Source organism: Diabrotica virgifera, chromosome 9 (assembly GCF_917563875.1).
Source record: "Diabrotica virgifera virgifera chromosome 9, PGI_DIABVI_V3a".
In the NCBI taxonomy this organism is placed as follows: domain Eukaryota; kingdom Metazoa; phylum Arthropoda; class Insecta; order Coleoptera; family Chrysomelidae; genus Diabrotica; species Diabrotica virgifera.
This window is the reverse complement of record NC_065451.1, coordinates 28474323-28486500: the sequence shown is the minus strand read 5'-3', so window position 1 is coordinate 28486500 and position 12178 is coordinate 28474323. Positions and strand designations below refer to the sequence as shown.

Here is a 12178-nt window from a genome sequence, read left to right as displayed (position 1 = left end):
TGCATTTCTTCATTTTGATGTTCTTGGTCTGTCAGTCTTTCGGATCTTGTAATCAAGGTTTTGATGACTGAATGCAATTGTGCAGGATGGTGGTGTGAAGCAGCATTTAGATATCTATCGGTATGTGTCGGTTTCCGATACACTGTATGGCCTATGTGGCCGTCTTGTTTCTTTATTATTAACACATCTAAGAATGGAATTTGATCGTTTTCTTCCAGTTCCATGGTAAACTGAATTTTATGGTGGATATTGTTGATGTGTTCTAAAAAAGCCTTTAGTTTTTCTTCTCCGTGGGTCCAGATGATAAAAGTGTCATCCACGTACCTAAGCCACAGTTTGGGTTTGTATTCAGCTGTTTCTATTGCCCGCTGTTCTATTTCCTTCATAAACAAGTTCGCTATTACTGGTGACAGTGGGGAACCCATCGGTGCTCCCTCAACTTGTTTATATCTTTGTTCCTTATAGATGAAATAAGTGTTATTTAAACAGTGTTTGGTTAGGTTTAGTGTATCCGGTGATATTGGATACTTTTTGCTTATGATGTCCAGTGATTCATCTATAGGAACATTCGTGAAAAGTGAGACAACATCGAAGCTGACTAGCAAATGTCCCGGCCCAAGAGTCACACCTTTTATACGCTCGATGAAGTGGCTCGCGTTCTTGACGTAAGAATCCGCTTCTTCCGCTTCATACGCTTCCGCGTATGGAAACGTCGTCAAAATAATGGTTTTTCTCAAAACCAAAATTATTCAACGCGGAGTCAAACCCGGAAAACAACAGAAAGCATATATATATATATATATATATATATATATATATATATATATATATACCTCTTATATAGGAATCACCCATACATAAAATATTTCTAAGAATAAAAAAACACAATTCACTTCAGACTGCTTCAAATGCACTACGCTTCGTAGAAAAACAAAATACTGAAAATTCTAAAAAATTCAGTCCGTTTCAATGGTCAATGGTTCGGGCTGCAAGGTATTAGAACATAAATCTCATTTTACAATGTATTAACACTGGCTGGGCAATAAAAAGGTATCTACGTACCGCTGTTTAGTACACTAACGCTTCGAATAAAAACAGTTTTAAAACTTTTCAACAAAATTCAATGTATCAATTGTCAATTCTTCATCCATAGATGAAGAACTAACTGACCCAATTGAAGCTGGCAATGGGATAAGACAGGGAGATTCCCTGAGTCCTTTGTTGTTCAACCTGATCATGGACGAAATAATAAAAAAAATAAGAACAAAAAAAGGATACCAAATGGGAGAAAAACAAATTAAAATAATCTGCTATGCAGACGACGCAATACTAATCTCTCAAAGTGAAGATGATTTACAACGTATGCTGCACGAATTTAATATAACCGCTAGAAAATTTAACATGTTAATTGTCCCAAAAAAAGCAGATCTAATAAGGTGTAAATTAGAGCTGGAGGGTCAAATAATAGAATAAGTCATGGAGTTTAAATATCTATGCATCACACTATGCAGCTACGGAAAGCTCGAAACAGAAGTGGAAGATCTGGTGAATAAAGCAAACAGAGCCGCAGGTTGCCTGAATAAAACAATATGGAGAAATAAAAACATCGGAAAAGAAGTGAAAGGCAGAATTTACAAAAAAGTCATCAGACCAATAATGGCATTCAGCTGAAACACCACCTGATACAGAAAGAACAAAAAGAATGCTAGAAACAGCAGAGATGAAATGATTGCGAAAAATCGATGGTAAGACGCTGTGGGATAGAGCTAGAAGTGCAGGTATACGACGGAGATGCAAGGTGGACAACATTAATAACTGGGTGAAAAGCAGAAGAGTAGAATGGAACGACCACATAAGCCGAATGACAACATATAGTGTAGTAAGGACGGCGAGAGACGGTTCCCCAATAGGAATACGATCAGTGGGAAGACCACGAAAAAGATGGAATGACAATGATGGAGGCACATTGAAAAACAGACAGAGTAATGTCTACATAAAAAGAAGAAGAAGAGAAGAATTGTCAATGGTTCCTACAGTTATTAGATAAATAAATATCATTTTACAATGACAACAGAGTCTTGGCAATAAAAAAAAGGTGTAGATGTAAAAGAAGAAGAAGAAATCTAGAAAAGATTTTACCGTTATACGCTTTTACATCATTACCAACTTCGCAAGTGTTTAAAAAATTGAAAGATTAAAATTTAATGGTCGCTCGTGTCAGAGTCTAGCGCATACATTAATGGGTTAATAAACATGGACTAAGCTTCAAACAATGTTCTGTTTTTAAACCAGGAGAATTAACTCATAATAACTATTAACTCAACTTAACATAACTAATTGGCTTAGTCCATCATTAGTCGCTATTTTTTAAAAAAATAAATGTGATTGACTTAGTTCTAAATAGGTCTGTAGTTAGTCCGTGTTTATTAGTAAGAGTCTTAGTGACTGCACTATTCATAGGAAGACAGAATACATTTCTTATCGTTATATTATACTGATTTAACAGATAATTATTATTTTAGGTGTCTCTTGCGAAGATATCAAAAACGATGAATGCAATCCAATACTAAAATATCCCGGAAAAAACTTAAACCAAAATTTAACTGCTACTAAGGATATGAACATCGTAGAAAACCATTTTGAATGTGAAATATGCTTCAAAAAATTATCAACAAGATTTTCTTTAAAAGAACATATGAGAGTGCATACTGGCGAAAAACCCTTTACATGTAAAATTTGCACCAAACAGTTTTCACTAAATAATTACTTAACAAAACATATGAAGTTGCATACCGGTGAAAAACCATTTGAATGTGAAATTTGTACCAAACAGTTTTCAACGAAACAAGTTTTAAAAGGGCATATGAGAGTGCATACTGGTGAAAAACTATTTGAATGTGAAATTTGCACCAAACAGTTTTCAACGATACAAGTTTTAAAATGGCATATGAGAGTGCATACTGGTGAAAAACCATTTGAATGTGAAATTTGCACCAAACAGTTTTCAATGAAGGCTAATTTAAGAGTACATTTAAAGTTGCATACCGGTGAAAAACCATTTGAATGTGCAATTTGCACTAAACGGTTGTCAAGCAAAGAAGTTTTAAAACGGCATATGGTAGTGCATACTGGTGAAAAAACATTTGAATGTGCAATTTGCACTAAACAGTTTTCAAGCAAAGAAGTTTTAAAACAGCATGTGGTAGTGCATACTGGTGAAAAACCCTTTACATGTAAAATTTGCACCAAACAGTTTTCACTAAAGAATTACTTAACAAAACATATGAAGTTGCATACCGGTGAAAAACCATTTGAATGTGAAATTTGCACCAAACAGTTTTCAACGAAACAAGGTTTAAAAGGGCATATGAGAGTGCATACTGGTGAAAAACCATTTGAATGTGAAATTTGCACCAAACAGTTTTCAACGATACAAGTTTTAAAATGGCATATGAGAGTGCATACTGGTGAAAAACCATTTGAATGTGAAATTTGCACCAAACAGTTTTCAATGAAGGCTAATTTAAGAGTACATTTAAAGTTGCATACCGGTGAAAAACCATTTGAATGTGAAATTTGCACCAAACAGTTTTCAATGAAGGCTAATTTAACAGTACATTTAAAGTTGCATACCGGTGAAAAACCATTTGAATGTGCAATTTGCACTAAACAGTTTTCAAGCAAAGAAGTTTTAAAACGGCATATGGTAGTGCATACTGGTGAAAAACCATTTGAATGTGCAATTTGCACTAAACAGTTTTCAAGCAAAGAAGGTTTAAGACGCCATGTGGTAGTGCATACTGGTGAAAAACCCTTTACATGTAAAATTTGCACCAAACAGTTTTTACTAAAGAATTACTTAACAAAACATATGAAGTTGCATACCGCTGAAAAACCATTTAAATGTGAAATTTGCACCAAACAGTTTTCAATAAAACAAGTTTTAAAAAGACATATGAGAGTGCATACTGGTGAAAAACCTTTCTCGTGCAAAATATGCTCCAAACAGTTTTCATACAGGTCTAGCTTAACAGCACACATGAAAACACACTTGTGATTAGGATAAGGTCCGTACCTCACCGGGACGCCATGGCCACCATGGATTGCCAAGAACGCTGCCCGTTTCCACCACATTCGCTCTCGTTACATATACATAGACAGAAATGGACGTGGAAGAAATCGCACTGTTATATTATTTTTAACTTGCGACTTAAGTCGCAAAAATATTAAGCAGAAGAAAAAGGAAAAAATATGGGTACATCCTTTTATACTAAAGCGAAACGAAAGTGGTGTTTTTGGCAAATTATATGAAGACTTCTTGAAATATCAGAGTAATCCTTTGAGGCACTGTTTCACAAATATAACCGACTTTCGGTCTCTACAATAAATCTTTCTGTATCAAAATTCATTTTGCTTTCTATCTTTGAAAGTAACGACTGGTTGGCGACTGAATGAGTGACGGTACGTACACTCTCGTTTATATTGCTGGTATCGTCGCCAAGTGGCCAGGATAGCCAGTCGCCACAAGAGGAACTGTAGACAGTGGCGACGCCTCCAATCCAGACCCGTCGCCAAGTGATTGCCAAGTGTGATACCGGTCATTCATTTTAAAAGAATTAATTGGAAGTGTCACCATGGCGTCCCGGTGGCGATTTTACAAAATATACCCGCTCTCAACACAAGCTCCGCCTCCTACGCATACGTCGTCCACATAACTGTAAGAATCACCATCCGCTCTTAACACATCTTACAAAATATACTCGATTCCAGCACATATGAGTCAAGTTAATATTTTTCGGACTATTTGCGAGTGAATGATATGTTTTTCAACAACAAACACTAGTTTTTCGATGGTTTTCGCAAATAATTCAAAAAGTAAGTTTTCTACCGAAAAAAAAAATGTTTAGCAAAAAGATAGCTTATAAAAAAAGTGAAAAAAATGATGTATATATGAAGTCTGTATACCCAGTAGAAGCAAAGTTGTAGCTAATGAAAAGTAGGTTCTTCGTCAAATTCCAAATCGATTATTTAAACGTGAAATAACCGTTTCTATGGTCAAGTAGGTAAGTTACGCTAAAAATAATATTGGTCGCTTTTTTTGTTTAAAAAATGATAAAAATGGTCCTCTAATTAGAATCCGAAATGAAATGAATCGTTACTGCTTCACAAGCTACTTTACTTATGTATTGTTTATATTATCTGTAAGTTTCATCGGCTCAAAATGCTCATTTAAAAAAAATGGTTTTAAAGTAATTTTTTTTTTAATTTTGAAAAATATTTCTTTTTTTCTTCAAAATAGCTTAAAAATTATATGTGACAGCAAAAATCTCAAGGAGTAAAAAATGTATGCTTTTCTATTATGGATGTTTTGAATTTTTTGTTTTCGTGTAAGACAAAAATTGGTTAATATAAAGTGTATTGATAGCGGGTACGGATACTGGATGACGTTTGTCTAGAAGGCGGAGCTTGTGCTGACAGTGGGTTTATTTTGTAAAATCGCGTCCCGGTGATGTATGGCCCATAGATGGGCACAGTGCTACTCTTGAAAAAAAAACGTATCAAATATCGGATGATTATATCCTATTAAATTTTTGTTATTTGATCATAAAATATCAAAATTTGATTCCCACCTGTACATACATTTTGATCCTTAATAAATATTTTCTCATGAAATAGTTTTAGGCCGAAATACCTCCTAGGAAACCACGGATAGAACCTAGTGTGATAAGAATCCTTTCAAAATACATACTGGTCTAATACTTCATGCAGTGAACGGTTCATTTGAACCTTTTCCTTTGGCGGTAGTTTATAATAGAAAAGATAATCGGCCAGAATGCGAAACAAAGTGGCGGTATCAATATTAGACATTTATAAATGTAAGAAATTCGGGTAGCCGCTTTAAAGATGACCACGTTCCGGTATTTTAACATACTATTAATCACTTTTATTATTTTAAAAATTTAAAATAACAATTTTTTTGATCCAAAACTGACGTTTTGTTGGTGGGGGAGGGGGTAGGGGGTGTTGGGTTAAAATTGCGCTGAGTCCTATTTTTTAAACAAAGAACGTAAAAAAGTGAAAAAAATTGAATTCTGGGAGGGCTTTATACTTTGTAGATTGTATGTGTATACCGTTGGGCAACAATTTTGGACCAAATATGGGAGTGCTTTGAGTAGTTACATAGTCAAACATTCTTTTCGTTTATGAACACTTACAATTTGCATTATATAAACCAAAACCTTCCTCTCATCCAGCTTAAATTTGATTTCTCTAATCAATGCTTTGTTCATCTCTTGTTCGTTGCAGTATACAGATTTTACAAATAGTTATTATTTTAGGTGTCTCTCGCGAAGACATCCACAATGATGCACGAAACCTATTAAAGTATACTGGAAATAATTTGAACCAAAAGTTACCTGCTACTACGGATGTGAACATCGAAGAAAAACATTTCGAATGTGGAATATGCTCCAAACAATTAACAACCAGTTATTCTTTAACAGTACATATGAGAGTGCATACTGGTGAAAAACCGTTTAATTATGAAATTTGCACCAAAACGTTTTCACTGAAGCAAGGTTTAAAGTTCCATATGAGAACGCATACTGGTGAAAAACCTTTCGCATGCAAAATATGCACCAAACAGTTTTCAATGAAACAAATTTTAAAGTCGCATATGAGAATGCATACTATTGAAAAATCATTTGAATGTGTAATTTGCACCAAACAGTTGTCAACGAAACAAGCTTTAAAATGGCATTTGACGGTACATACTGGTGAAAAACCATTTGAATGTGAAATTTGCACCAATCAGTTTTCAATGAAGGCTAATTTAAGAGTACATTTAAAGTTGCATACCGGTGAAAAACCATTTGAATGTGCAATTTGCACTAAACAGTTTTCAAGGAAAGAAGTTTTAAAACGGCATATGGTAGTGCATACTGGTGAAAAACCATTTGAATGTGCAATTTGCACTAAACAGTTTTCAAGCAAAGAAGTTTTAAAACGGCATGAGGTAGTGCATACTGGTGAAAAATCCTTTACATGTAAAATTTGCACCAAACAGTTTTTACTAAAGAATTACTTAACAAAACATATGAAGTTGCATACCGCTGAAAAACCATTTAAATGTGAAATTTGTACCAAACAGGTTTCAACAAAACAAGTTTTAAAACGGCATAATATGGTAGTGCATACTGGTGAAAAAACTTTCTCGTGCAAAGTATGCTCCAAACAGTTTTCATACAGGCCTAGCTTAACAGCACATATGAAAACACACTTGTGATTAGGATAAGGTCCGTACCTCACCGGGACGCCATGGCCACCATGGATTGCCAAGAACGCTGCCCGTTTCCACCACATTCGCTCTTGTTACATATACATAGACAGAAATGGACGTAGAGGAAATCACACTGTTATATTATTTTTAACTTGCTACTTAAGTCGCAAAAATATTAAGCAGAAGAAAAAGGAAAAAATATGGGTACATCCTTTTATACTAAAGCGAAACGAAATTGGTGTTTTTGGCAAATTATATGAAGAGTTCTTGAAATAACAGAGTAATCCTTTGTGGCACTGTTTCACAAATATAACCGACTTTCGGTCTCTACAATAAACCGTTCGGAATCAAAATTCCTTTTGCTTTATATCTTTCCAAGTAACGACTGGTTGGCGACTGAATGAGTGACGGTACGTACACTCTCGTTTATATTGCTGGTATCGTCGCCAAGTGGCCAGGATAGCCAGTCACCACAAGAGAAACTGTAGACAGTGGCGACGCCTCTAATTCAGATCCGTCGCCAAGTGGTTGCCAAGTGTGATACCTGCCATTCATTTTAAAAGAATTAATTGGAAGCGTCGCCATGGCGTCCCGGTGGCGATTTTACAAAATATACCCGCTCTCAACACAAGCTCCGCCTCCTACGCATACGTCGTCCACATAACTGTAAGAATCACCATCCGCTCTCAACACATCTTACAAAATATACTCGATTCCAGCACATATGAGTCAAGTTAATATTTTTCGAGCTATTTGCGAGTGAATGATATGTTTTTCAACAACAAACACTAGTTTTTAGACGGTTTTCGCAAATAACTCAAAAAGTAAGTTTTCTACCGAAAAAAAATGTTTAGCAAAAAGATAGCATAGAAAAAAAGTGAAAAAAATGATGTATATATGAAGTCTGTATACCCAGTAGAAGCAAAGTTGTAGCTAATGAAAAGTAGGTTCTTCGTCAAATTCCAAATCGATTATTTAAACGTGAAATAACCGTTTCTATGGTCAAGTAGGTAAGTTACGCTAAAAATAATATTGGTCTCTTTTTTTTGTTTAAAAAATGATAAAGATGGTTCTCTAATTAGAATCCGAAATGAAATGAATCGTTCCTGCTTCACAAGCTACTTTACTTATGTATTGTTTATATCATCTGTAAGTTTCATCGGCTCAAAATGCTCATTAAAAAAAAATGATTTTAAAGTAATTTTTTTTTAATTTTGAAAAATATTTCTTTTTTCTTCAAAATAGCTTAAAAATTATACGTGACAGCAAAAATCTCAAGGAGTAAAAAATGTATGCTTTTCTTTTCTGAATGTTTTGAATTTTTTTGTTTTCATGTAAGACAAAAATTGGTTAATATAAAATGTATTGATAGCGGGTACGGATACTGGATGACTTTTGTCTAGAAGGCGGAGCTTGTGCTGACAGTGGGTATATTTTGTAAAATCGCGCCCCGGTGATGTATGGCCCTTAGATCGGCACAGTGCTACTCTTGAAAAAAAAAACGTATCAAATATCGGATGATTATATCCTATTAAATTTTTGTTATTTTATCATAAAATATCAAAATCTGATTCCAACCTGTACATACATTTTGATCCTTAATAAATATTTTCTCATGAAATAGTTTTAGGCCGAAATACCTAAAAAAACGTCGATAGGACCTAGTGTGATAAGAATCCTTTCAAAATAACGGTCCAATACTTCATGCAGTGAACGGTTCATTTGAACCTTTTCCTTTGTGTGCTAGTTTATAATAGAAAAGATAATCGGCCAGAATGCGCAACAAAGTGGCGGTATCAATATTGGATATTTATAAATGTAAGAAATTCGAGTAGCCGCTTTAAAGATGAGCACGTTCCGGTATTTTAACATACTATTAATCACTTTTATTATTTTAAAAATTTAAAATAACATTTTTTTGATCCAAAACTGACGTTTTGTTGGTGGGGGAGGGGGGTAGGGGTGTTGGGTTAAAATTGCGCTGAGTCCTATTTTTTAAACAAAGAACGCAAAAAAGTGAAAAAAATTGAATTCTGGGAGGGCTTTATACTTTATAGATTATATGTGTATACCGTTCGGCAACAATTTTGGAAAAAATATGGGAGTGCTTTGAGTAGTTACATAGTCAACTGCATTGTTTTCGTTTATGAACACTTACAATTTGCATTATATAAACCAAAACCTTTCTCTCATCCATCTTAAATTTGATTTCTCTACTCAATGCTTTGTTCATTTTTTGTTCGTTCCATTATACAGATTTTACAGATAGTTATTATTTTATTTTTCTCTTGCGAAGACGTCCAAAATGATGCACGAAACCTATTAAAGTATACTGGAAATAATTTAAAGTTACCTGCTACTACGGATGTGAACATTGAAGAAAAACATTTTGAATGTGGAATATGCTCCAAACAGTTAACAACAAATTATTCTTTAACAATACATATGAGAGTGCATACTGGTGAAAAACCGTTTAAATGTGAAATTTGCACCAAACAGTTTTCAGCAAGCACAGGTTTAACTAGGCATATGAGAGTGCATACTGGTGAAAAACCTTTCTCATGCAAAATATGCACCAAACAGTTTTCAAGAAAACACGTTTTAAAACGGCATATGAGAGTGCATACTGGTGAAAAACCATTTGAATGTGAAATTTGCACCAAACAGTTTTCAACGAAACAAGTCTTAAAATGGCATATGAGAGTGCACACTGGTGAAAAACTATTTAAATGTGAAATTTGCACCAAACAGTTTTCAACGAAACAAGTCTTAAATATACATATCAGAGTGCATACTGGTGAAAAACCATTTGAATGTGAAATTTGCAGCAAACTGTTTTCAAGAAACACACATTTAACTAGACATATGAGAGTGCATACTGGTGAAAAACCGTTTAAATGTGAAATTTGCACCAAACAGTTTTCAGCAAACACAGATTTTACTAGACATATGAGGGTGCATACTGGTGAAAAACCTTTCTCATGCAAAATATGCACCAAACAGTTTTCAAGGAAACACGTTTTAAAATGGTATATGAGAGTGCATACTGGTGAAAAACCATTTGAATGTGAAATTTGCACCAAACAGTTTTCAACGAAACACACATTTAACTAGACATATGAGAGTGCATACTGGTGAAAACCCATTTGAATGTCAAATTTGCAGCAAACAGTTTTCAGTGAAGGCTAATTTAAAATTACATATGAAATTGCATACTGGTGAAAAACCATTTAAATGTGAAATTTGCACCAAACACTTTTGAATGAAACAAGATTTAAAAAGGCATATGGTAGTGCATACTGGTAAAAAACCTTTCTCGTGCAAAATATGCTCCAAAAAGTTTTCACAAAGTTCTAGTTTAAGAGTACATATGAAAACACACACTTGTGATTAGGATAAGATGGGCACACTCTAGAAAAAAAAAGAATGTGTGTGTACTATGTACTGTACGCACTTAAGAAGATATTCTTCTATTATATAATAGGTAATTTAAACGAAGTAAATATACTTAAAAGGTTATTTGTATTTTATTTAAAAATCAAACTAACTTTCTTATCTACCACTTTCAAAAAATTTTTATTAAAACAACCAAAAATAAAAAAAAATATGAATCCCCCGGGAATTGAACCCGCAACCTTCCAATCTCAGTGCTAACGCATTTCTAACTACTCCGTCGAGGCACTAGAAATAATCATGTAAGTTTCGGATATAATTACACAACACGGCGACATATAGTGTAAAAATGTTATGCTTACATAATATTTTATTAATCCAAAAACACAAGAATTATAATAAATAATACATTTCCTAAAACCACTAATATATTCTTTTAATGACTTATTTGCACGGTTACAGATACATACCTATCTTGAAAGATTAGCAATGAACTACATACTGTCAGTGTGCGCAGGCGCGCGGTAAATGTACAATTTTACCCTCAATCGATTCGCCGCTAAAGTAGAATATCTTCAAAAAACTTGTCAAAATTGAGATGATTATATATCTTATAAAATTTTTGTTATTTTATCATGAAATATCGAAATCTGATTCCAACCTGTACATACATTTTGATCCTAAATAAATATTTTCTCATGAAATAATTTTAGTCCTCAATACTTCCTAAAAAAACACCGATAGGTTCCAGTGTGATAATAGTTATTTATGAAACAGTTCGTGAAGTATGCTTTTTGCGCACGCACGTGTAGCAAGTGAATCCACTGCTATACATCGCGTAAGTGCGCAAAAAGTACTTCACGCACAATTTCATACAATATTCTATCTACAATAAACAAATAAAAAAACTACAAGGAATAAGTAATTTATTAACAATTCATTTGCAAGATATACTAACAAAATTAAACGATATTCTGTAAAAAACGATTATTTTAATTGTTTATATTTATGTAATAATGTTTTTAACCGTCAAACTTTTGGTGAATAAAAACTTGTGTTTCCCTCTGTAAGAAAAGGAACTTTATTATTTTATGTACAATATTAACGATTTACAAATACATTACCTGTAAGAAAAGAAACAACATTTAAAGCTTATATTCTAGATTCTAGTTTGTGCTAAACAGGTATTATAACAAATATTATTTCAATAATGGAAAATAATTAATTGTCACTGTCAAAACACCTCACAAGTCATAAGTCAACATAAAAATAAGAAGAAGAACTTAATGTTTTGACAATGGCGTAACAAAATGAGAATATAAATAAATATTAAAAAAAATAAACAATAGTTTTTCTTTACATTTATAGTTTAATTGGTGCAGTTATTTATATTTCCTAAAGATATGTTGAGAACGGAATCTTTTTTTTTTTTTAGTTTATTATGTGTTACATTGTAGCTACTTGAAGCCCGAGGTTCGACTTCAGTACTTGGTCTACGCGGGTTAA

The 12178-nt window shown here is 33.6% G+C and overlaps 2 protein-coding genes across 2 annotated transcripts in view; both read left to right on the top strand.

Annotated features, from left to right (window-relative positions):
- LOC114336990 (zinc finger protein 91-like) overlaps positions 1-9216 on the top strand; it is a 251669-nt gene extending 242453 nt beyond the window's left edge. The window contains exons 11-12 of the mRNA XM_050660069.1: positions 2523-3773; positions 6915-9216. Of these exons, the coding sequence (XP_050516026.1) occupies positions 2523-3773; positions 6915-7285 (1622 nt within the window). The 3' untranslated portion in view covers positions 7286-9216. The remainder of the gene's footprint in view (positions 1-2522; positions 3774-6914) is intronic.
- A 199-nt stretch (positions 9217-9415) lies between these two features.
- Positions 9416-10796, top strand: LOC126892633 (gastrula zinc finger protein xLCGF3.1-like). Its single transcript, XM_050662269.1, has one exon. It carries the CDS (start codon positions 9500-9502, stop codon positions 10391-10393), a length of 894 nt encoding a protein of 297 aa, XP_050518226.1. The 5' UTR covers positions 9416-9499; the 3' UTR covers positions 10394-10796.
- Positions 10797-12178: the final 1382 nt, after the last annotated feature.